Source organism: Spodoptera frugiperda, chromosome 9 (assembly GCF_023101765.2).
Source record: "Spodoptera frugiperda isolate SF20-4 chromosome 9, AGI-APGP_CSIRO_Sfru_2.0, whole genome shotgun sequence".
Lineage (NCBI taxonomy): Eukaryota > Metazoa > Arthropoda > Insecta > Lepidoptera > Noctuidae > Spodoptera > Spodoptera frugiperda.
Genome location: NC_064220.1, coordinates 4,262,882 through 4,290,220, shown reverse-complemented (window position 1 = coordinate 4,290,220; position 27,339 = coordinate 4,262,882). Strand labels below are relative to the sequence as shown.

The 27,339-nt window shown below is 36.0% G+C and overlaps 1 protein-coding gene and 7 non-coding genes across 28 annotated transcripts in view; 5 read left to right on the top strand and 3 right to left on the bottom strand.

Annotated features, from left to right (window-relative positions):
* Positions 1-27,339, top strand: part of LOC118270887 (neurobeachin) — a 364,981-nt gene that overhangs the window by 168,745 nt on the left and 168,897 nt on the right. For all 21 annotated transcript variants that reach the window (XM_050695973.1, XM_050695965.1, XM_050695972.1 and 18 more), the window contains 4 exons: positions 333-437; positions 8,805-8,931; positions 21,841-21,941; positions 23,494-23,589. In XM_050695973.1, the coding sequence (XP_050551930.1) occupies positions 333-437; positions 8,805-8,931; positions 21,841-21,941; positions 23,494-23,589 (429 nt within the window). The remainder of the gene's footprint in view (positions 1-332; positions 438-8,804; positions 8,932-21,840; positions 21,942-23,493; positions 23,590-27,339) is intronic.
* On the top strand, positions 4,141-4,213 carry Trnav-cac (transfer RNA valine (anticodon CAC)). The gene has a single exon. It is a non-coding gene; the product is annotated as a tRNA-Val (tRNA).
* Trnaa-agc (transfer RNA alanine (anticodon AGC)) lies at positions 10,532-10,604 on the bottom strand. The gene has a single exon. It is a non-coding gene; the product is annotated as a tRNA-Ala (tRNA).
* Trnaa-agc (transfer RNA alanine (anticodon AGC)) lies at positions 12,926-12,998 on the bottom strand. The gene has a single exon. It is a non-coding gene; the product is annotated as a tRNA-Ala (tRNA).
* Trnaa-agc (transfer RNA alanine (anticodon AGC)) lies at positions 13,649-13,721 on the top strand. The gene has a single exon. It is a non-coding gene; the product is annotated as a tRNA-Ala (tRNA).
* On the top strand, positions 14,929-15,001 carry Trnaa-agc (transfer RNA alanine (anticodon AGC)). The gene has a single exon. It is a non-coding gene; the product is annotated as a tRNA-Ala (tRNA).
* On the top strand, positions 17,669-17,741 carry Trnaa-agc (transfer RNA alanine (anticodon AGC)). The gene has a single exon. It is a non-coding gene; the product is annotated as a tRNA-Ala (tRNA).
* Trnaa-agc (transfer RNA alanine (anticodon AGC)) lies at positions 24,176-24,248 on the bottom strand. Its single transcript has one exon. It is a non-coding gene; the product is annotated as a tRNA-Ala (tRNA).

The window sequence follows — 27,339 nt, the reverse complement described above, 5'->3', positions numbered from 1 at the left end:
TTTTAAGATTAACTCAAGTTACGTAGCTACTAAAACGAATTTAATATGAAGCTAATTTAATTTACACGTAGCCAAAAACGATATTGGAAAAATGTTTAAGGCACACGTTTGCTCACGGTGTAAATGAAAGCAATATTATAATGATATAATTTATCAAATCAAAGCACAAATCCAGACTTGGTGTGACTTTTGAGAGATCTGAAATTGAGAAACTCTAATTGTAGGAATAACTTTACGTACAATCAACACAAGTGGAAGTAAGATGATAGGGTGAAAAGTGAGTTGTATATTTTGCTTCATGAGATAATATTTTTTATTGTTTTTGTTCGCAGCTCGTGGGCGGCGAGTTCGACATGGAGCTGAATTTCGTGATACAGGACGCGCAAAATATTCAGCACATGTTGGAACTGCTCGACCACTGCCCACCAAGCTTACAGGTAAATACAATCATTACACTATTTATAGCTTATCAAATAAGTAACACTTACTTTTCTCTTTAATGTGTCATCTGCAGTCAAAAAATAGCGTTCGATTCTAAGGACGTGTGCAACGGACAACTGAACAATTTTCAATATGAAAGAGCAGTATTCCAGGTATGAAAGGGACGGAAGATTAAGGGCATTTTTTGTTGAAGATCGGATCCTTTTCGTTCTAGTTTTTAGAACGTCTTTAGTCGACACCTCTTTTAAACACATGTTACCCTGGTATAAATTTAGATCAAGTTAACCCTTTAGCTGGTTTTGCAAAGAATTTCAAACGCCTACAAATTCTTCAGATTCGTAAAATTGTAAGACGAAAAAGTAATTAATATTTTCTTATCTACAAAGAGATTTAATAAGCGTCTTATAAAAGGTACTCTGGGTACGGTGGGTGCGATAGAAGATAGCAAAGCGAGAACAATTCGTGAGTCATTGTCCCCTCAGCGCATCTTAGCGGGGTTCAATCTCCTCGCTTGTTCTGTGATCCTGGTAACTTCGACGATCTTATTGAAAGGGGTAACTTTCGGTGACAACCGTTTGAACTAAAATATTATGTATGCATGTATGTAGGGGCAACTACCCAATTGCTAGCACTGCACCAAATTATCAGCACTCTGAATAAATCGACCAATTCTAAGGTTTTCACTTACTAATTTGGGTTTCCACACTTATAAATAAATAAATGTATGTTTTTGGAATCCTGCTATTGGGAAAATCATACTTTGAGACCTCAAATTGATGGAAATTATGTAAACAAACATTTGTGTCTTGCAGTTTCTTCTGTTTTTGCCTATTTCTTGTGATCGCCGTTAAGGTCACGTGTTTACATTTTATGATTTATCGTATCTTTTACAAATTTAATATTGAAACTACTGATTTCTCTGATATTTGAGATAATTTTTGATGATAATCTGAAGAGTAGAATTTGAGGTTTTGGTGATTAATTGGTAAAATAGGTAGTGCTGATAAATGGATCGAATATTTTGTAAATTCTAAATTATCAGCACTGGTGATGATAAATGGAAAAAAGTACATAAAAACTAATTTCATATTTTTTAATGTAAATTATGTTTATTTTATGCAAAGAATTGATTTTGCTTTGTAAAACTAGTTTATACCATCAAAATCCAAATGTTAGCATGGTGCTGATAATTGGATCAGAAGCATGCTGATAAATTGGTTTCCCTAGAATATCATCATCTCTTCTTATTTCTTTCTATTTATTTTTTCTCTTCTTATTTTTTGTTTTATTACCAGTATTATTAGCAGAGATTTTGTAGATGGTATGCAAGCTACGACAACTTTAGAGATTATTTTAGTAGTGCGTAATTACTATGTCTTGATAATCAACAATATTTACTAACACCAGTCAGATTACAGGACATTTTGATTACTGAAAAACCATCTGAACGGAAAGGTGTTAAAAAAAGAGATTTACTTGGCCATCGTACGTGGGTAATCGTGCAATAGACCATCGTAATTCATTGTCATGAAATAGACTAAACAATTTAATACGAGAAATGTCAACAAAAGTAGGTATACTTGTGTTTTCATGCGATGGCCAAGTCAATCTATTTTATTTAAAACGTAAAATTAATGTAATATTGATATGATAACAATTTACATAATAAATATCTTGACTTGGCTCACGAGGTTGTCGACATGTGGAATGTGGATTCGGCTATCGTTGTGCCGATAGTCGTGTCGGCCAACGGTTTAATACCCAACAGCCTCGACAACCACCTTAGAAGGCTGGGGTTAGGCGGATGGATCAAGGGCCTGATGCAGAAGGCAGTACTCCTCGAAACGGCACGTATTGTGAGGAGGTTTCTGTCTTTGGAGCCCTAACCACCGGTAGCTTGGACCATGCTCCCGCTACTGGTCGGCTCCTATTTTTATATTTTTAAATGTTATTTTGTTTTTTATTTTTATAAGTAATGTTTAAAAATATAATTTTAGAGTGTTTTAAATAAATATATGAAAAAGTTACATTATAACTTAAGACAGAAGGTCTCTTAAGTAGGAACTAAATAAAATAACCGACTTGGTATTACTTACATGGATCTCACATTTTTTTAAGGTACATAATAAACTGATGAGGTGCGCGACTTGGATTTTTTTACAGAATGTTTTTGATGGTATCTCACTTCTTTTTGTAGATTCAATTATTTCATTAAACAATAAAATGTAACTGCATCAATAACTTTGTAATCTCATACATTTATATGGGTTTACAAAGTTATTGGTGTGATGAAATTGTAACTGTATCAATAACTTTGTAACCCCATACATTTTTATAGGATTACAAAGTTATTGATGCAGTTGATGTATCTAAAAAACTGGACTGAATTTACAAAATATTTGATTTTTCCCCTGATATAGGTACTAAATACTAATTTTATTCAAAAATTTTAAGCTTCTATGTCTGTTAAAAGTGCTTTATACTTTTGATGATCTGTCAGTCAGTGACAAAATTTCGAAACTTTAACATGTTATAATTCTTAAAGTAATGGTTAAAATTTAATGAAAATTCAAATATACCATGTTTGTATAATGCCTGCTTAGTATTTGAAAAATCAGGCTTCTTGTTTAATCCACAATGAAGTTATAGGCGGTCGAAATTGGCCTGAATGGCTTCGAGAAAAGGATGGTACGGCCGAGACGCTTTTTTTGCTCGACTTATACAGATAAAAGTATTATTAGATTATAAGTAATTATTTTGTTACCTACTTACTAACTATGTAAAAAATAAATTAAAACAGGTTTTAATAATGTAACTATTTTTTTAATACAATTCCTAACAGTGATAGTGAGGTGCTGATAATTGGGTTGATCTATGCTAGTAATTGGTGGAGATGGTGCCAGTAAATGGTGACAGACCCATTTTTTATTCTTACTTGTCTAAATAATCTTGGATAGAGGTTAATCATGTTTTTCTTTTATTATTGTCTTCCTTATTAAATATTATAACTATAAAATTTACCTTAACGGGTGAAAGCCTTTTTTTCACAATAATAAATTGACTTAAATTAGGACTAACTCTTAAAGTGCTGATAATTGGGTAGTTTACCCTATATAGTTTTATTTTAATTGTGTTTCTAGAGTCTTACGTCATACAAACGAATTCCCAAATATTAAAACGCAAATGAGATTATCATTGCCACGAAGGTTTGTCATGTTTATAAATCATGTATTTGTGAGATCTAAGAATATTTTCCTCTGACACACCGCTGACATCTGATTGACAGTAGACATCGAAAAAAATGTTTACTCGAATAACTCCTGGCTTATCCTAACATCAAATTCTTATCAAATTAAAGAATACTTTCATAAATAAATGTTCAAAGAGATTGTAGGTGATATACAAACAAACATGTTTTAAAATCAACAGGTGAGGAGCGAACACGAAATGTTACCGGCTGTATTTAATTATTACTTGATACATAGTTTGTGTTTGTTTACTTGTGACGTATTATACCTTAGGTAAACTGTATTAATTGAAACATACAATCCACAAATATGACGATACTAATAATAACTTAGTGCTTATATTACGTTGCTTGTTTGTACACAGCATGGCCATGAATTATTTAAGAGAAAGTTGCTCAACATTGTATTAAGCAGTAACTATGTACTCCATTATTTTGTCATTTGTATTTAAGTTTCCGTAGTGTAGTGGTTATCACGTGTGCTTCACACGCACAAGGTCCCCGGTTCGATCCCGGGCGGAAACATTTTTTTAATAATGTTTATTTTATTTTGACATATTTTTTAACAAGTTTAGTTACAATACATAACAGAAAACAGTTCATTGTAATTGAAGTTACAGCCACAGCGTAACTTACATTGTTTTTTTTTTTATTCGAACGTGGCTCTCATAAATATGGATCAGCAGCGGACCGTGTTATGTCCACGACCTGCTTATGCATCATAAACTCCTGGTAATGCCGATTTGTGTATACGAAAAAGTCATGAGTCACATCAATAATGTATCTGGCTTTTTTGTCGTACTATTTATTCTGTAGTACTGGTATTATTGCGTTTGATAGCAGGAAATGGTGAAAAACAGTTGTCTCCATATAGCTTCAAAGCAAGTAACATTATTTTTCCGAAAAATGCTTATTTGCTGCATAACCACATCATAGTCTTTTGATAATATCAATAGAAAGTTGGAACTGCCGCAGGAATACCACAAGGCTTGATATTACCATTTCCTACATCGAAGATTTGAGCGCAAAGTATTCATTGCAAATATTAACATAGCAAATATGCAAATAACGCATTCAATCCCTTAATTGCTCTCACTTAGCTACAATTAGGATTCAACGATTCAATAGACATTGACAGACTAGCTACCGTGGCTTCGCCTGCGTTCCCTTGGGATAAAAAGCCTGTTTGTTATTACAGACCATAATCTATCCTTGTTCCAAATTTCATCCCGATCCCTGTAGCTATTTTGACGTGATTGACTTACAAACATACACATAAACACACAATCTTTATATTTATATATTTGTTGTAATTATATGTCATATAATGTTGAATGTATGGATTAATTTTCAATTCTTTAGGTGTACTATAGTGCTTAGTAAGCTCTTCTACGAGTATATAGACATTTGATCCTCCCACGCTCGATAGACATGACAAAAGTTTTACGTGGGTGCATCGTTTGCACCGTCTGCGTCTTGTTTGCTATGATATTTTTAGAGATAAATGCATGCAACGACTGAACGAGGTTTTACTTTTGGTTTTGTCTACATTTTGAGACTCACGTACCAGTTTGTTATATTCCTGTATGATATGTTTTGGTTTCTGGCATGATTGGTTATTTGTGAATGACTTATTAACAACTAGCTTTTGCCCGCCACTTCGTGCTCGTGGAATAATGACTTCTGGCAGCATTTGGGCTGTGATTTGGGTCCCGTACCCGTATCCGTTCACGTGTACGAGTACCCAGGGAAACATGTACCCACACTGTAAATATTTTTCAATGTACAGAAATAACACTTCTACAGTTTTATTATATGTATAGATTTAACACTATCATGTAAAAATAAACATGTCTGAAGTATCGATGTTTGCTTGCAGCGTGGGTACAACACTAGTCTTTCTGCTAGAGCTTTGTAACTTATTTCAGGTTGTTAAACTCACAATTCTCTCACTACAAAATAAATTTGCTGCTGTTACGAAATCGTTTGATGCTCATAGAAACATTCCGAGTCCCAGAAAAGAAAAAGTAAAAATCTTTTCAAAAGGTATTTGTTTATCTACCTCAGTAGATTTCCTTTTGAATGGAATCCAATACCTACATTTGTTTTGCAGTTCCAAGTATTGAAAATAATAATTTGGACCTCGTTCGTAGCAAGGCTTGGCTCTTTTATTTTCACTTTGTTTTATTACTTTTACTATTGTTACATCTTTATTGCAAAATCAATTTGACTTTTTGCTAAGTCGACATTTTATACATTTCGAAGTTAACATATAATTTCATCCAACTACAAGAAAACACCTTCATTCCGTTCCTAATAACCAAAATAAGAAGAGTATATTATGGAACTAATGACAATATCACATTTCACGGCTGTGCACTCTCCACCAAGCCCTCAGAATGGTGGAGACGTATATTTTTCAAGCTGCCTTCAACAATGTAATGAAGTGATACATCACTCGTATGCGTGGCCTCAGTACCAGGACGTCGGGAGCGCGGCTGCCACTCAGGCCGTGATGGACGACGCGCCGACACTGGGAATCCGCCGAGTCATCTTATGAGAAGTTTTTCTTTAGGCCCGTGTGGGAAGCACCGGCCTGTCAGACGTCAGTCGATGGTTTTTGGCCAACACTTGTGCAGCAACGATTTTATTAGCCTTGTTATTACACTTTTTGTGTCAGTCATGTTGGAAAATTAATAGCTTTCATGTTTCTCCAGCAATTTGCGTTATTAGTTGCCTTTCGAAGACCTGAACGCAAGTAATAACGAAAACCGCTCAAGTAACGTGACTCTATATTATGATTAATGAATATTCGGATTTGCTTGTAGTAGGTATAATTAAACAGAAATGTTTTCTTGTTGTGCAGTAGGCAAGACGTTTCGTTACCCGGCAAACATGAGCCGCGAGACGTTGATGAGACGAGCAGCGAGTTTCATCAGATAATGATGTTAGACTGCGGATATGATTACAGACACGACACATACAGCCCGCTGTACTGCTGCGTACAGTTTGCGAGTGGAAACTTTGTTCGGCGACTGTTCATTGTTGTGCGACATGTTTTAACGAAACTTTGCGTTCCTTTACAAATGTTTGCATCAAATACAAATGCTTTATTAATTTAGAAACAATATGTTTCGAACCGACGAAGTTACCGGTGACTTTGCTGCCGTTGCTAATGTTTCAGGTCGACTACGTTTACAAACAAAAGTTTACATTAATTGATTACTTAACTGTTATTTAGCCTAGAAAGTCTAGAAATGAACAGGTACCTAAGTATGCCAGTACTATGGGTTCTTAAATTAAATTGTTTGACATTTTAAAAGCTTTTATACTTGTTACGCTAAACAGATATCATTAAACAAAACCAAAATCTTATAAAACAATGATAACGCGAATAAAGAAGAAATGAGTTTATAGAATAATAGAATATTCCCCTAATTATGTATAATCAGGGCCGGAATCAAAGTAATGAAGTGACCGCCTTTACAAATTGTAGAAATAAAAATACCTTCCCGTTCCCCGGTGGATTGCGCGAATTCTCCGTGAACTTGTAATTTCGCCGAGATTGTTCTGCTAACGGCAGAAGAATGTAATATAATTACAACCGGTCTCGTTAGAGCTGCGAGGGGCTTTTGTAATGCAAGTACACTACGCTTTACTGGTGCCCTAGTACCCCAGTGTTCGGTTTTGTTCTGTTCTCGCATGCTAGTGGCTGAACAATGGAAATAGGCAGTAAAATCATAAAGGGTTCTGTCGATGACAATAAAAGAAAACGACTACTACTTCGGAGTTCCGTTGGCGTTATAATAATAGTAATGTTTGTATTTCGTACAGAATTTTTAGTGTGTACTGCAGAAAAAAAATTACCCACTTTCAGTTTTGTCTGCGAAACAAATGCACGAAATGGCCAAATAAATGTTTTATACAATTCTTGTTTCTATAGCAACTGAGTAAATAAACATCTCGGCATTTTATAAGTACCCACAGAGCCATTTTTTCCTGTTGTTCAAATATTATCGATACCCAAGTCTAATTGACATTTGTTGAAGCGAACTTCCAAACTTTAATATTCTTGCTCACAAGAACACAACACATTATAAATATGTAATAAAAAAACCTTTGAAGGATCTCCTTTATCTTTTTTTACACGGGGGTTTCCTGCATTGCCCCGCTACACAAAAATGTCTTGGGATACACGCGTATAACTAACTCTTCGCCACTCATGTTGGCCCGGTACATATGGGAACAAAATTCTGCTTGTGTGAAATGTGGGAATCCGTTGGAATGTTGTACACCGCTTATACGTTCATCGTACCCTGGTACCAATGGGAATTTAATGCAACCCTTTCATGGTGCGTGTGAACAGTTGCAAGATTTTATTTGTTTGTAGGTAGTTAATGGTTGTGCTTATATCTGTTATTTGTAAGGGTGTTTTACTTTTAATTCATAATTATGTGTTAATTACTGGTTTCAATAATAGTATAATATTGTTACCATAGCTATTTGATTGTTATTGTTTAGGTACTTGGAAAAGTTTAGTAAACATGAAGTCATTTGTTTAATTAAAAAGCTTGGAACAAAGATCTTAATTAATTAGCTAATTAATTTTCTTCAAACGGTTCGTTTATTCTTTTGCAGTTGGTATTTTAAAAGTAAAATGAAATGGTTAATTTGGAGCATTAAGCAGAATAACAAAGGTCCGGCTAATGTGCGCCTGCTTCCCCAGCCGTGCAACTCAACATGCCTGTTACATTAGCGTAAATTAGAGCAAATTAAGCCGGGCGCACATAGTGTTGTGTAAAATTAAAATTACCAGCACTGCAGCACACCACGAGGGCGCAAACAGAAAAGAATTTCATTAAAAATATTTCGCATGCCGTCGCTGCGTCGTTACACTGCAGGCTCTATTAAACAGAAAGCTTTGAAATTGAAAATTTCTGCCTTGATGCGCGCCGTTAGTATGGACGAATAAACGCGCCAAGTGGATTATGCTATAATACGCTTGCCAGCTTCTGTTGGCTTACCCTAACTTTTTAACTCCCACTGATTGTTTCAGAAGTCATCCACTTTATGTTCAGGATACGTTTTCTAATCAAGTATTTTTGTATTGTTTCAGGCGGAAATATGGTCAGTGTTCATCGCAATTTTGCGCAAGAGTGTGCGTAACCTTCAAGCCTGTACAGACGTTGGCCTCATACACCATGTGCTGCAGAGGCTACCGCGCGCCGAGACAGTCGTCGCTGGTAAGCAACGTCCTATACAATTCTTATGAGTCCCTGGTACACTTGTGAGCGATTTTTCTATGGGTTCCTCGCTACACCTAATATAAAAACATCGCTCCGCCCCTTATTAAATTATTTTAACCCTCCGTTTATTTTAAACTTATTCCAAACAACTTACTGCTAACTAAGGACTTAAAGCTTTATTCCCTTAGTCATTCAGTTTAGAATTGAGTTGCGTGGCACAATATGCACCTGTTTGACAGAAAGAGATGAAAAACTGTTCCGTTGGTTTTATTATATAGTCGGCAAACACCTCTTATTACTTGCTGTTACCCTGGTATTTGAAGAAAATACAAGAATAAGAATAGTCCCTTCTTCTTAAGTAACTTCTTGAACAAGTTTAAGAAAGTACTTAGCTAGCTTTATTATTAAAAAAATGTAAACAAATAAATGCAGGAACTTGTTGACAACAATTTGAGAATTACTAAATCTTGTAGAAAGTATAATTTACTTGGACGTGTTGACGTTTTAAAGGAGAAGACGACACGTCACACGACTCAGCGAAGTGAAAAATCAAAAATAATTTGATCTGACTTATTTTTTCCTTATGAATTTTCCCCCTTGTGTAAAAATCTCGTTATTCTCAACAATATCCGTTATGGTAAACTCTTGAACGAGTGGCGTCGCATAATATTATACCCTCATGCGTAGTTAAAGTGTTTCACGGATATGGTATAAGTATGCTCATGTGCGCCTCTTATTTGTATTGTTAAATCCATTTATTTTTTTGATTACATTTTTTACCTGCTTCTTATTTCGGTACTAGAAAGATAGACACTTCCAAAGTGGAAAAATGAGGTCTATCGAATGTGTCCTGCCCTCTAACTTTTAAAATAAGTGAGTAAGAAAACTAAAAAAAATATATGCTGTAGATTTTAATGGAAACTTTCAACGATACAACTACCAAAAACCTATAGGAAATGAGATATTTCGAAAAAACCGCAAAAAAACGATTTTTGGTCCCTTTGACCCTGAATTTTAATGGTTGCTTACACCCTACCATATGTAGGTTTTGAGACAAGTTTTAGGAGGTCAATATACAAGTATATACAAAATTACAGCTACGTATCTAGCATTCCGATATTCTTACCTAATTTAACCTTATTTGACTGGACTATACGAATAATTCAGCCAAGTGTCAGTCTAGATGTACGAACAAAACATATGTATACCTAGAGTTATTTTTACAACAAAACCGTTTTGTAATTCACGAAGCCCCTAGAAGGCCTCGAGCGTAGGTCACACGTTTAGTTGAAAACACGTAAAAGGGCTACGTCTTTTCCACGTACGCCATACAGTGCATGACACCCATTGTGTTCTATGTTCACCTGGTACCTCTCTCCCTTCATTTCGCTCGTTCTTTATTTTTCACGTTACCTTTGTATGGAAACGGGGTCAATGTGTCCCCGAGCTTGAAATGAGTGTGTATTGGGACGCTGCATGTGTGTGCATTTGCACATCCAATGGTGATATCATTAAATAAAATTAGGCCAGGTTCTACATTCATTTAGATTTTTATGCAAAAAAGAAACTAAAACTATTGAAACATAAAGAAAACCTTTGGAGGCGCCGGGTATCGATCCCGGTACCTCTCGCATGCTAAGCGAGCGCTCTACCATCTGAGCTACGCCCCCTGTTGAATTAACAGTACAAAAAACGCATTGTCTTTATCGACTACTTACAGCTATCACAATCACTGTACATTCACTTCACTTACGAGGTCACTAGTTATAACACCACGTCACTAGACGTAACTACATAAAGTCACATCCGAATTAGGTTTTTTATATATATTTTAACACTTCCTCAAATCTACTAATTACGGTATTACAATCAAAATTAGGTCACAGGCATTTCAAATGAAACGAAAATTAGCAGCAACGTATATAATTTCTACAACTAGGCAACGTAACCAATTTGAAACTTCAGGAAATTAAATAAAATTATTAGAACCATCTGATTGATTAGTGTATTACGTTAGCAATAAATCTAGTTTACAATAATATTATAATCGTAGTTGTCGATAAGTCAGCTACTTAATGTTTACTTTAGTTATTAGACTAGGCCTACAGAAGTACAGAAGTGGTAATGGCAGGCTCGGCCTAGTTTACATCGTACGCCACAACAGCCTGGCCTGGCTATGTCAATAACAGTTTTTATTGCCATTCAGGTTTGTGTTGCCTATTTGTACAGTAAACGCAAATAGAAAATGTGGAACTGTTTTGAAAAAAATATCTCTCTGTATTTTGTTTTACGTACGAAAAAAATTGTGTAATACGCTACATTAGTATTGAATTAAGTTTTGTATGATGCGTTGTCAACTTCCTAAATACAAAAACATTTTGAGCAGACATCCCTTGCATATCCTGGTAATTTCTGAATCCCTAGTTTGTGTGTGAACGACAGGAATAAGTAACGTTCATTCGAAAACATGAGCCAGCGCCCGCCTTTCCTTTTTTTTTATCAAGTCCCTTCTCGTAAGAACTTTACCTGATTTTTTATTGTCCATATTTCATTGACACGATATCCTATTGACTTCTGCAATCCTAGTAAAGGTGTGAATAAATTTTGATTTAACTAAATGAACCGTAACTAATGAATACATTTTAATGTAATAGGAAAAAAACTATTAATAAAATTATCCCATTAGACCTTCGTTATTTACTTCTTGTACCTTTTATACGTATATCGATGTATCCTATTGCTTCCTGCTATCCTAGTAATACTTGGAGGAACTAATTGTTCGATAAACTTAGTTTTAACTACGAAGTAAACTTCTCGTCTACTCAATACTTAATCAAGGGTGGTGAAACGGGACCTTATATTTTTTTGTCTATATCTTTCATCTTTACGTTGCATATTTTTTGACATGGTATCCTATTCACTTCTGCTGTCCTGGTAAAGCTGTGATTAAATTTTAACCGCTGGTTAAATAAGTTTACAAAGTTAACCAGGGAATAACTTTACTCGTTCTTCTTATAATTTTTGTACCTTATGACGTTAAACATACGATACATGTTTCGTTAACACAGTATCCTATGAACTTCTGCTATCCTGGTAAAGCTTTGATTAAATGTTAAACCGCTGGTTAAATCTAAATTTACAAAGTTAACCAGGGAGTAACTTCTACTCGTTCTTCTTATAATTTTTGTACCTTATGTTGTTAAACATACGATACATATTTCGTTACCACGGTATCCTATTCACTTCTGCTATTCCAGTTAAAATTTGATTAAATATTAACCAATTGAAATAACCAAGTTATATATTTCAACCAGGGAATAAGTGCGATACATTCTCGTATATTTTTGTACTCTATATTATGTTTCACAATTATTTTGTTGACACGGTATCTTACTGACTTCTGCTATCCTAGTAAAGCTTGGAGTAACTAATCGCTGGTAAAACCCAATTTAAGAATGGGAATAATTTTTTACTATGTGTGTAATCATTCACCCTTATTTTTTGTGTTTTACCCCATAATCAATAGCAATACTGTTGAACTGTTATGATGCTCTAGTAGGTGTGAGAAAAATATAATAATGTCGTATCTTATAACAGGATAGCTGGCAAAAAATCCAACCGACCTTTTCTTGGATCTAATATTATCCTGTTCTCTTCTGAAATCCTAGTGAACGTGTGAACGAATTCGTTCAACCAAATATTTTCTTTTCTCAATAATCTGCCACTTGCATTTATGTGCATTTTGATTGCCAACTTGGGAACTAGGCTGGACTTCTCGTCTTTGTCTAACAGTAGATCTTCCAGTTGGTGATGATAAAGGCACATTAACCCATGGGTTATTCATTGAACTCTTTATTATTTTGAATTGATGTAATTCTATAATTATTCTTATTTTTTTAATCAGTAAACAATATCTTATAAGAAAAATAAGTTATCTAATAAGAAAATTCTTTAAAAATAAAATATTTACCAATAAGAAAAAGCAAAAGGTTGGAGGCGCCGGGTATCGATCCCGGTACCTCTCGCATGCTAAGCGAGCGCTCTACCATCTGAGCTACGCCCCCTGATAGTAGATATATTAAATTTACTGTTCAGTTACATATAAATAATACGCAATCAGTCGTTACGTTACACGTTAAATAATGACTTGATATCAGTACTGAATGAAATATAAGAAAGTATGGTGTAAGTATACTTATAGTGACTCTCAATGCTAGGGGTGAAAAGAAAATCGTCCGACCGTCGAGATATGAAAGTGCAGGAAAGGAATCATCCTTTCCTTGGCAGGTGACAAAGAATGATGGATATAATCCTGGTTCCATCCAAGGGGGGAGATGTAGGAGAGGTGGGATTATGTCAATGGTATTATAAGGAAAAATGTGGATAGAAGAAAACTATCCGAATCATTGTCTACCAATAATTCTAAACCCAATTATATCAACTTCACCCATATCAAAGTTTGCGTAACATTATAGATTTAATATTGAAACATTTATTGGTTGCTAAACTGTTTTATGACGCGATTAATGTTGGTATCAGAGTGATTTATAAGACGTGAGATAACATGAATTTGTTCGCAGCCAAAAACGTGCTCTGTGCTTGAGTGAAAGGTATCGCGTACGTTGTCATAATTGCGTGCTATTGTCCTTGTGTTAAAAATTGTTATACAACTGTGATACGAATGTTGTTGTATATTTCGATGTCTTTACCAACAGGGGGCGTAGCTCAGATGGTAGAGCGCTCGCTTAGCATGCGAGAGGTACCGGGATCGATACCCGGCGCCTCCAATAAGAATTTTTTGTTCCTCTTTGAAGAATTCTTTCTATTTTTTCTTTAGTAAGTAAATGTTTGTTTTGTATTTGGTTACAATTATTATTCTCTCAGAATTGGATCGTGAATTGTGAACAGCTGTGAAAATGGTCGTCCCGCATTATATTCTAGCAACTAAGTTAAACTTTAGGATAGTTGTTTCTGTTCGTAAGATGGTAAACTAGTAACAATTGTCGAGTTTCATGTAATTATCAAGGAATCGTGTTTATTGATCAGTTCCCTAGTGGTTTGTTGGGATATAGCTTCACCAGGCTGGCATAAGTTGCAACAAGTTAGTAATAACAAGAACTGGTTAATCAATTTCATTTCAAATCCTACTATTATGTGCTTATTAAGGGCTTCAGCAACTAGGATTCTTTCAGTTATATGTGTTACCCACTGTAATTTATGTATTTTTCTGCCAAGAAACTGTTTTAGAGGTTTTCATTCGTAACCCTTCTATGATATAAGTTTTTAAATTGACATGGTCACTAACACTAAGTATCGGAAACTCATAGACATAAATAAACATGGTAAATATCCCATCTAAACATGGCAAATATCCCATCTTAAGTTCTAATGTTAACCTTCCATGATTTATATTAATTCTGTACTATCATCCGCTTTATATGTGTGTACACTACATAGACCTAGCTATCTGTAAAGTACGTCAGTAGTTTATTCACACGCAAATAATAAATAACTCCAGGGAGCTATTTATCTTTGTTTCAGAAATTATTTCACCGAAGTTTCGTTAAACCTATTTATTTGAAGTTTGTTTCATGGATTCATGGCTCTATAAATACAGGCTCATTCACGCCATTTCAAAATTTAAAGGTTGTATTTGTATGAAACCATCCAGTATTTGACTGATCAAGTTATTATAATGTCAGTTAAACCAGGAATTGATTGATTAGACACCATCAGTAAATTAAATAATGTCAAAATACGTATTTTTGCTGTTCATAAGTAACTCCTGTACATGGTGTACATTCCTACGTATTGTACCAGGAATTAATAGGAACAGCGAAGGTTGTACACATATCTTCAGGAAAAGAATACCACGAACTGCTAAAGATTAGTAAAGCCAGTCATTGAGTAATATTGTAATATTGCCGCAAGCAATACAAGTGTGATAGTGGACATTCTATATACTGTACGTAGTTTTCAATGTTTTTACTATCAGGGGGCGTAGCTCAGATGGTAGAGCGCTCGCTTAGCATGCGAGAGGTACCGGGATCGATACCCGGCGCCTCCAACCTGTTTTTTTTTGCTTGGTGTATAATTAAGCAAGATTATTTTCTTGGAACGTTTTTAGATCGAAATTCTAATAAGAATCGTATTGGATTGAAACTGAATATGACAATTTGTAAAATAATAATGAATTATTTATGTGACGTGAAAAAAAGAATATTTTAAGAAACTTAATAAATGTCTTACTGGGTTTGAACTTACGATATTTTGGTGACATGTAGTTATGTGCAAATTCCATGCATTGAAATAGTAGTCACCTGTCGGTTTAATCGTACCTAACGAGAGACGTCAAGTTAAACTTTTAATTATCAACTCGTGTAGTTTCTGTACAACTCGCAGTAACTAGTGATACAGGTGCAGCGTCGACTCGTGTGTGGCTTTCTTGGAAATTTAATTCCACACCTCGAACTCAACTTTACTTTCAGTTGGTTAAGCAAATAGGGATTGAAAAGGAACCTACACGACTGGTGAAATAAATACATGACGTGTTTTGTGTGAAAATTGTTTGTTTTAAAACATCTGTATGCGTGCAACCTTTTTGCATAATTTATAATGTTGTTATTTTCCTGCCGTTAAATTAGTACTTCATTAATTCTACGGTAAAATAAACTCTTACTCCAACCTAAAATAATGGAAATGTCAGATCTTCCCCGCTTGAAACATTAAATCGCACGGGGTTTGTTTATTTCTCACGCGTACCAGGAAGCCATAAGCCCTCAGGTAGGCGTTTAAAAATGTTTTAAGAGCTTGAGGGGATTCTTGAGAACGCTCAACGAATTTAAAAAGAGCAAGAAAATATTTGCTGTTTCACATTGCGAACACGAACGATGCTCATAATTTGAAAAAAATACGAACAATATTTTCTGTTCCAGAGTCCTTCTGTGTTTATTCCCAAGAAAACCAGGATTTCATGAGAAATTAGGTGGTCTTTTGTAACGTTCAGGTAGACGTAAAGGTAAAAAAATATTTACGGTTTAATATTTTTACCGAACTTTCTAATAGATTCTCACAGCTACTAGGCCATCATAAGCGAATAAGGGTTGTTTTATAGGATGCCAGCAAACTATGTGAGTAGAGGAGAAAAAAAGATAAGCCTAATCTGTACTTTAATTATTACGAAAGGATTTAAAAAGAAAATTAAACAAACTCTTAAATACTTCAAGACGATGAAATACAAAAATCTTTTCCCACATCGAATTATTGCCAGCAAGTTTTAAATGGAAAACTTTAAATTGCATCAATTTTTACGTGTATTTCTTCAAGTGTAGTATCTAGAATTTCCCATAAAATACATTTGATCGTTTCACAATATTTTTTTATTCTCAAATCTAAAGAAAAAATCTCAAGTTGAATGAATGAACAAACCTTATGTTGTAGAATTTCTCAAAGAGCGGTTTAAATTCTCATGTACACCAGGATAGCATAACCTAACTGAAGATCATATTTCTTTATCACAATTTTTTTGATGGCATGGCGCCTATACTTAATTTTTTTTGAAATCCTTATTTTGTAGTTTGAGTCTTAAGAAATATTTCTCAATCTTACTTTTCTCATCGTTACTAGGATAACAGAACCTGCCAGGAGAAAACAGTGTGCATTCCAGTTCAAAAAAGTCAAGGATGATCGCAACAACTTAAGGGATCAAAATAAAGGGACCAAAATAGTTTCTCAGGATCACTAGGGCTTCACTTTTTAGGAAGAGATTTACTGTACCACAACCCAAAGGCCAGTGATTTTATTACATTTTTTTTTCTGAAACAGCTGTTCCAAAAATTATCAGCTGTTCTTAAAATGATCGAAAGGGGTAAAATCTGTTCGTAATTTTCTCAGGGATACCAGGACATTATAAAAGCACAGAGATTTGAAGCAAAGGCAGTTGACTGATGATAGTGAAAGACCCCTTCTTGAAAGAAGCAGTAAAAAAACTTTACAAAGGGAAGGGTCGTAACGGTAACACGAGTAAAGTAAGGGTGTAGAATAAGCATTTATAAAAAGAAACTTAGATGTGAATCTTTGTTGTGACGGTAGTAACAGTAAAATAAGGATTAGAGGTATAATCAAATTAATTTACATATTTTATGTTTAGATCCTTTTGTAAAAATCACTAAGAACTTAGAAAGGCTTTATATTAGTTTAGTAGACCTCTTAAATAAATCTACTTTGTTGTTCGTAATATTTAGGGGGTCTCCACCCGGCGGGACTATCCATCTTAATGGGTGGCATTTGTAATCACTTGCCTAGGTCGTAAACAACAAACTTTTTAAGAAACTGAAAATAGCTTGATTACATTATTTTAACACTTTCGGGTAATTTCTTGTATTTTTCAAGTAATTAAGCGGCGGTCTGTTACTAGGAAACTAGGACATGACAGGACAATCATAATGAGTCATAGTTGAAACAATGTCTGTAGTGGTTTAGATTTAATGCATTATAGTTATGGATTTTGTGCATTCATTCTTAGTATTTTGAACTGAGTCAATTCGCACCTTGGTTTAAAAATTGTATGTCTCGTACATACGTACAACTAAAGAGAAAGGCACGTGCGCATGCGTCGTATACCAATGCGTATGACGAAATGTCACGTCTCGATCTAGTTTATATCGCCTTGAGCGTGCTACTTGTACTGAGTACTGGACAATACACAATGCTAAATTGGAAGGAGTTATTATCAGGGGGCGTAGCTCAGATGGTAGAGCGCTCGCTTAGCATGCGAGAGGTACCGGGATCGATACCCGGCGCCTCCAAAACATTTTATAATTTTTTTTAGATTTTTTTTACGTATAGTGGGAAAGAGCACGCGTCATGGAAAATTTGGTGGTAGACGTGAAGCATAACTGTTGTATGTTCAGGTTTTGCATCGAAGTGAAATGTAAATTCAAACGAACAATTTTCTTATACAAAGATAACTTTTTCAGCACAGTTGTTATTTCTTGTTGTATTTCCTTGACTATGTTTCTGTGTAGTTTCTTGTGTCTCGGGTTTTATCGCGGTTCGCACAAAGTACCTTGTGTTTTATTTTTCGGATCACATGGGATGGGATTCACTACCCCTTTCGGGGCTTAAAAGGTGTAATAATATTATGCCATTTTTTAACTGAAGTTACATTATTATTTATGTATTTTTAAATGAAATTCTAATAAACTTTGAATAACTATGGTAGTACCAGGAGGCCAGCTTTGAAAGGATCATTGGAGCACCGAGTAATAGCTTACTTCCGACAGAGTACTTAGCGTGGACCGAGCCGGGCGCGGTACAATAGTGCTGTCAGAGCATCATTTTTAAAATTGAAGAGAAAATAAATGGTTTTGTTGTTAATGAAAGACTTGAAGGGTTTACTTGTAATGTTCTATTGTACAAAAGAGTTGAGAGAAAACAATGTTTTTGTTACCGAATCATCTACTAACTATTTCAATACAATTTTATCAAGCCGTAAACATTATAGCACAAATATTAGTTGTGTTCATAATATTCAACAATTTCCCTAAATACATATCAGTTAGTCAGACATAGCTATTGTTCATTTATTTTCAATAGAGCTGATGAAAATTTTGTACATAGTTACTAGGTATGTACCACATAAATGCATTTTACGTTATTACTGTTCCTGCGTTTTCAGGTTTATTAAAACGAACCTATTTGTGCGAAATACCTGAATTAAATTGGTTGAACACAAGTATTTAATTAAGTACAAAAGCTCCATTATAATCAGTATTTGCAAAGCGAGGGTTGGACGGGCGGTGGCGCGGCTACCAGGCGGCCAGCAAATTAATAGAGGTGCATTTTGATGTTTATTGTAAAGCTTGCGGCTCAAACAACCCGTGCATTTGAGAGCATTTCATTGACTCGTATTGAGCCGCTAAGTCTAGGGGTTGATGCCGTGCGTACTAGGAATATATACTTGTACATAATTAGTATGTAGGTACATAGTTATCAGTTCATTGGGTGCCTAGTGATCCTTTGTTTACTGTTGGGTATACCAATTTATGTTGGTTAGTTACTCGTTAGTATCATGATGTCAGGTTAATTAACTGAATGACGTCATCATTCAGATATCGATATAACTAATTAGAGCTTAGAGCGATAATTTGCAACATCTGATATATATCGTTTGAAATATGAAGTCATGTTAATAATCAAATCACAAGCAACGTTGCAAACCGAAGTTTATTCTTAAGGAGATATAAGTTGCCCGTCTGTTTCTAATATATTTCTAAAGTCTGCTATAAACGACGTCGGTGTCAAGCCCTACTAAGCAATAAACTAAACGTTAGCTCATAAAAATAATATGAACATGACTTTTCACCGAGAATTGGTGTGAAAAATCTCCATTAATATTTCCCAAGCATAATCGCGAGAAGCATTTTAATATCCCGAGGATGGCATTAACTGGGGCGCCGGCGTAGCACCGGGACGGCGGGGCGTCGGGAAGCGCGAATCCCGGACTCTGCCGGAATTACGCCGGGATTAGCCACCGACGCGTTGCCCGGGATTAACCCGAGAACAATGCGCCGGCCATTACGTGACAGATGGACTTTCCGCATTGTTGTTTTGTTAGGTGATTTTTTAAGCTCATGTGACTTACCTGACTGATGGAAGCTGAATTCAAAAGGAGTCTGATTGATACCAAGCACGCGCCACCCCGACACGTTCGAGAGACAGCGCTGTTACACTGTAATCGTGAAAAATAACGTATTTCTAATGTATACAACACATGAGAATAACGAAAGTATTTTACATAAATATATATCCGAGTAGGTAATGCACCTCATTAATGGGTACGTACGTAATTATCTTTAGAATTGCAGCAGGTAATTATGCTAAGTCTGCAGTACACAGCAAGCAACAAGAGGTAAATGCGTCTCCCGGCCGCTGCAGCGCTGCTCCCACTATTTTCAAGCGAATAATTTGCATGATTGCCACCAGCCACTGCTGGGAAATGAGATGCTCTAAATGATTTTATATAAATGTCATGCACCACAGCTTATGGCTCCCTGGTGGAATATGTCAAGAAGCGTAATGAACAGACGAATATTAAAAGATCTTTCTGAATATTTTTTACTCATATGAAAGCCGAGTGAGCGGGCCTTTGAAATTACTAGTAATTTTTAAACTCCAAATTAAAACGCTGAACGACTAATTTTGAGTTTATTCAGAAATTAAAACTCAATTCTGTGTAATAGAGTTGTTTCATAAAGTAATCCGAATAATTCAAATAGCTGATCAAATATTGATTCGAACAGTCCCGAACAATTGCGTAACTACGAAGATATTTAGCGGTGAGCTATTTATTTATTAAACAGGCAGCCGATTGAAACTTAAGTGGGCGCTCAAGGGACTGCGGTTTAGTCAATTTCCTAACAATTAATATTTAATACTTCGCGGCATTCTCCTCGAGGATACACAGATAACAGCTACCTATCACCTCCCGTGGGTGTTGTAAAAGGATTGTGGAATAATGTACATACATAATGTATGTACCGTATGGTCACCAAGTGTAACCAACCACTACCAGGCTCTCATGACGAGAATAGATACATTCCAAATGTCTATCGTGCGAATTGTTCACATGGTCTAACTAAGCAATTATTTATTTTATTCTTCAATTGTAATAAATTGCTTACGAGTAATATTTTCTATAACGAGTAATAAAAGTGTAGGTATAGCACATTTCGAGTCCAATTAGATAAATGATTTCGTTTGTTTTATTAAGTTAATGGCCCGTACACCAATGGCCAATAAATTGGTCTGAAAAGTTGCTTTTTATTGCAAACAAATCATTTGTGGCGCTATAAAGTAATGTTTATAAGGCAATATTTTATATTGCGGTGGCGTATCGAACAAATGTGGATGTTTTTATTAAAACCTCTGCCGTCTGAGGGAGAATAAAGTTTTATTTTCTATCTACAGACACGGTGAGTATAGCGCTGGAACACGAACTGGTGCTAAGCTTGTACGTTTATCGTTTGTTATTAAAGCTACGTACTTTAACAAAAAAATATTTACATTTATGATTTTAAGTTTGTTACAAATGTTGATTTACTATAAAAATTTACATACCTTTATTTAGACCAAAATCAACATAAAATGTTAGTGAGGTAAAACATTACTATCGTATTATGAAAGGGTACAAATAGACCGACTTATCGAAAACTACACGTTGTACTCAAATCGAGACCAGTCACTGTAGGCGACTACCAATTTAGGATACAACTAGCTGAGCTGGGGTCCGCAGGCCTAATCTTAATTAGTGATTCATACACACACACACATCAATACCTATGTATTGTGTATTTGTATTTAGTGTACTTGTGTGTGTAAGTATTGCATTGTTTCGGTTGGTCTCGCGTGAATTTATAATTTGTATTAATTAATTACTGGATATTCCAATTAGCCTGTATATTTTACAAAGAGCCGTGCTGTGTGTGACACTGTAATTAAATACCTCATTAATTTATCTGTTAGTGATATTTGTTTGGCTTTGAAAAACGGACTCCGTTAGTTTGGTACGAGGATAATTTGTGGGAAAACAGCAAATTATTACTTTTAATATTTACGAGAAACATTGTCTAAAGCTCGTTAACCACCTTTCATGTTTCTTCGTGAACTTTACCAAAGTTAATTCTATCATCAATAAATTTTCATGTAAAAAGTCGAGGAAAAGGCGACTGATTTATTTTCTAAGATACGATATGGTAACTGTTTGTGGCAATATCACTGCACTGCACATTATTTTGAACGATCTGACGACTGAACCACGTCCTCTTGTAGTCTCAGTTACTGCAATGATGGTATTCTTAGTGGATGTTTAATTTAACTATAAGTATTCTTCTACTTGTCCTGCAGACCTTCTCATCGAGATGCTGGGAGTGCTGGCCAGCTACAGTGTCACAGTCAAGGAGCTCAAACAGCTGTTCAGTGCCATGAAGGCGGTCAACGGAAAATGGGTAAGCATAGTCTTATTTCACCAATACATTTCTACAAAAATCCATTTGTACCTAAATAAATCTAAAAAATAACTTTATATTTTGCCTCCCTTGTTAATCTGTTCACGTTCACATAATCGTCACGTATTTTTGTATTCTCATACATCACGTTTACTAGGCGTGTGTAACTTTATATTCGTTTCGGAGCAAAGAGGGCGCAACATAAGTGATAGTTTCCGGGCATCAGCGGCTCGAGTGTACTCGGCCGGCCACTCGAGACGACCGCCTTCTCAACACTACCACACAAAAACATGGACTTTTATTGCTTTTCAAACTTACTTCTACAGTTCTACACTACAGACTCTAGTTCTTTCTACTTCAAAACTAAATTGAGGAACTTTACGTCCAGTTAATGAGAAACCGAGCACCCAAGTTTTAACACATAGCTATACAAAATTGAACCCTCCTGCGTATGTGATAACAATATAAATACCTGTCCAGCAACAATTCACAGCAAAATATTCGCAACTTTGAACTTTTATTTTGAACAACCAATTTATTGCTCCGCAAAACGAATTCCTATCTCTGTTGACATTTAAAAATGTCATTACAAAGTTCCACTCCGAACTGAAAGCGTTCCTGACGCAAATTCTCGGCTACCGCCCCCGCAAAAACGGTCTAATTCGACCAGGGCAACATAAACTAGAGGGATACGAGAAGAACACGGACAAATGGGGAAGGCTACGACCAAACGTGCAATTAGCCGCACCGCCAATGCTTTTGAAATTTGCATCGTTTTACAGACAGTGCGGTGAAACGGTAATTAGCCGGCACAGGCGGCACTCTTACTTTGTGTTTATGTTTGCCTGTGAATGAGAATCGCTTGTCCTTTTAGCTCGCATTTAATCTATTCCTATGTAGGTTTTTTGAGTTTTAGTAAAAGCAAGTCATTAGCAAGGAACAAGTCAAGATTAAAATATTTTTTGCGAGATAAAGACTGTCTGGCAGCTTTATAAATTTTTCCTTTTATTTTTGCGTTGGCAAGGCTTCCTTTATCGGCCGCCATTACTGCCAATATCGAGAGGGTTTATGTCGTAGTATTTTAAAACTTTCAACTTGGAAGAGATTTTTTCTTTGTTATTATCCTTGTTTGAAAATGTGGCTAAAAGGCTTTAATAAAAATAACTTGCTTTAATAAAAAGCGAATGAAATTGGATAGAAATAGGCGCTTATACAATATTATTTTAAAAAGACCCGAACCTTTCTGGCGTCCTATATTATACACCGTATTGTTATGTTTTCAACTTTTGTAATATTATTAACGGAACATAATGTTACGTATTTTATTCTCTGAAGTCGTAGGCAGAGATGTGTTTATGGTACGGTACGCCGACATTTCTACAGGTATGTTATTAGAGACATCTGAAGAGCCCGTTTTATTATTGAAAATATCTGTAATGAATTAAAAGTTCCTGATATTTATAGAAAAGGCATTCTATATCTTTCATTTCTCTACGACTATCATTCTCAACTTCTATATAAAATGTGTTTCAATAATATGTGTATGTTACAGCCGCGGCATTCTGCGAAGCTGCTGAACGTGCTCCGGCAGATGCCGCACCGGAACGGGCCGGACGTGTTCTTCAGCTTCCCCGGACGGAAAGGATCGGTACGTTCACATTGTTATTTATAATAGAATCGCCATCGGGGAATATGTGACTCAACTTATTGAAAGTGACCAGGAGCGCTCGCCAATAAGGATCACATAAAATCGAAGAGGTTTATACTGTACCGACTTCACCTGTGGGATTACGGGGCTTATTATTACAGTCCTACCCGTTTCAAAGTCTTGTTAGTGTACACCAATTGGAAAGTCGCGTCGCGCAATATACAAATACATTGTTGTCAACCTGTTTTTAATGAACCCTTCGCAAAGCGCAATGGGCAACGGCAAGCAAATTAAATAGATTCAATATTGACTCGCAGAAATAACTGCTCAGTAAGTAAAGTGTCATTTACAGAATTAACCCTGTGCAGTATTTTTGTGGATGTATCGGAGCGTGTAAATCTGCATCCAATTAAAACAATCTCGATATGGTAATTGGAGGCTGCGCTGATGGTAATTTGCACACCAGTTATTTACACAACTTTATTCATTACTGCTGCTCTTTGTACTGTTTAAATATTTCCAGTTTACATTCCAAATTGTACTGGATAGTTTTAATTTGTAAAATGGAAAAAGTGAAATAAAAGGTTGGAGGCGCCGGGTATCGATCCCGGTACCTCTCGCATGCTAAGCGAGCGCTCTACCATCTGAGCTACGCCCCCTGATAGTAAAGACATTGAAATAACCGTTTGCATTGAGTTGAGTACAAGCAGCACTGCCTTGATATTAAAAAAATCCTTTCACTCGCGCGCCGGCACCGTCAGCATTCATTGTCTTAGTAGTTAGTATACGTAGTAGTTACAATAGTAATTAATTATATTTATAGTAATTGCTAGCAAACCCGGCGAACTCCGTTTCGCCACCAATGACTTTCCGTGTTTTCTTGCTTTTCTCTTAAATTTTTCGTAACATTTCTTTACTATAAACCTCACGGCACCCGAGACCTTTCCAACGAATGCAAAACCGTGAAATCGGTTCGTGCGTTCTGGAGTTACAGCGTCAGGAAGGAAAACCCGACTTATTTTTATACTATAGATAATTTTACAGTTGTAACATTTTCAACTGTAATGTTGACAGTTGAAAATTATATTTCTACTCTCAGAATACACTTGAGGCTGTTCTACCAGCAATTACAGATCCAGTGTCCCTACCCATTCTACAAGTTCTTTGATTCGGTTTCCCCTCATACCTTTGTTTTAAGTACTAGATACTTAAAATAGTGAATTGGGATTTTCTAGATAACGACCTAACTTAGGGCCTAAATTCAGACTAAATTTCTATTGAGAGCTCAACACGCGGTTAAAGGTCACGCTTTGTAGTTGTTTGTGTCGGGAATATTATTTCTTTGGTAGAATGTCAATAGGCTCGTTGCGAGTCGTTCATTCATTCCATATATTTGTCTCACTTTAGTGTTAGGGAGCTAGAAAAAATGCCTTTCTAGCAAATATCAGCTAACGCGTAGAAATAACGAGTGTGTACAAAGAGCATGATTTCTTTCATGTAATAACAAGCGGGTGACTTGCGAACCCTAAACAGTGATCGGAACTTGTTCCAATTTCACGAGGCGCCGTGTGCGGCAGCCGCCACCTGACCGGCCGGCGCCCGGCCTGAACCTACAATATATTTCAAACGAAATGAAGAGAAACGGCCCGCTATTACCGACCGCTTTTATTTATAAACAGAGCTCATATTTCAAAGGACCTTCCCCAGCTGCGACCTGCTCCACACCCTGATTTGTCCATTATTCCACGCTGTGCAAAATGTTTTTGACGGGATTCTCTATCTCATCTCATCCGCCCGCCGCACTCCGCACCTACTTTAATATCTCCGGCGTATTTTTTTCAATTCAAAACGAGAGCAAATGAAACAAACTCGACCTTCGGCCGTCTAATTATTTAAACAACAGCCTCAGAGATTTTTAAAGAGCATTAATGAAATCACCTCGGTAATGGAGAAGCCTCCGAGCGGCATTCTGAACTCAGGAAAAATTGTATTGTGTAAAAATTTCCTCGGAGATTTTTAACTAATTTCAACTTCCTTACCATAATTTCTGGAAATAAAGCCATAATTGTACTCGGTCTGAAGGAATACCCTTCAAAGTAAAAGTAACTTTCTCATTTTTGCTGTAACCTGATATTTCAGATATTTGCTTAGATGACGCTCCCGTGGAAATAAGAGCCCGTACATTTCGTACGACCCCTTTTATCTTGTGAATTAAAATAACAGGGAACTCTTTCGCATGCGGATGTGAACTAACTTCTTGCGTATCTACTGAATACGTAACTTGCCTCCTTTGCTGCTATTTTAATTCAGAACCAAAAGGTTCCAAGTTAGGAACAATGTATTGTTTATTTGTATTTATTTCTGCTTAACGTTGTTGGTGACACACTCGGCCCAAGCCATAAACAAATCGTCACCCTAGTCGTCTAGCACTGCTGGGAACCTCAACGCTTAAACAGATCGATATTAGGGTAGTAGGACACTTTAGGAGCGCAGTTTAACCATCCCCTCCCTCCTTATTGGCAATTCTTATTCAAATACGGGCCGCCGGCGTAATCCGCGTGACATACTGGGCTATCTGTGTGTCCGTTTTTTCCTTATTTATCGCCGTCCCGCCCGGGGCCGGTCCATTTCTCTCTGTCGTACTTATCCGGAGATCTGACGGCGAACTGACGCTTCTTAGCCGCTTCTGCTTGCCTGGTAGGTTAATACTAGATAAATATGTGTAAAGCGTGATTTATGTTTGACAATAAATAAAAAACTCGTATGTTGTTGCGTGAATACGCTGAATGCGCTCCATGGCTAGCTGGGAAATGAGAAAATACCACTTGTACGTCGTATTTTATTTGGCAATGGACTGAAATGAAATGAAATTTATTTCTACTAAGACTGAAGAAAATACGACTGACAAAAAGTACAAAGCTCCCGAGAGCGGAGGGCAAGCGCAACAAATACAAGCTACATTGCCTCCTGAGCGCTCGCGAAGCCGCTTAAAACCTAAGGAAACATTTCCAGCCGCTGGAAAATAGTTTTCTTGAAGCAAGGTTTCTTAGGTTAAACCGTCGACGAGGCGAAATGAAATGATTTCATTTATATTGTGCACCACTGACACACATAAATATGTAAGTTGTATGAATTTATTCAGAAAGCGCGAGATATTTACATTTTATTAGCACCTCAACCAGTGCTTTACATGTTTTGTGGAGGTGTGAGCGTCTTATTATTGAGGTGCGGGTTATTTTGTCGGATGCCCTCAGTCTTGTTGTTCGATAAAATGTTTGTTTATCGGAGCAGAGCAAGTTATTCGCATTGAATTCAACAACAAATTGTATTGTGTTGTCAAACAAACATTTCACATGAAATTTACGTAGTCGGAGTACTCGCAAAGTTTGTTAATTCCGTAGTACTGTACGAGTAACTCATAAATACATACAAATCCTCTTATGACTTGGAGATGGAACCATTCAATTAGAGGAACAATGTAACAACGAACTTGACTGATGTTTTGACTTTGAGGCATTTACTTTATTATAGCGAACATGAGCACACCGACATCAATCTTCGCTGCAACCTTTGTCAATACAATATGTTGCCATTTTTTACTCAGACAAGATGAATAGGAGCAAATTTATCTTTAATAAATAAATGCCAGTTAAAAATAAATGTAAGATTTACTTACAGGCCGAGCGTGCTCGAGTAACGTCATTATAGCAAAAAATATTATGTTCAACTTCTGGCGCCTATGAAATCCTA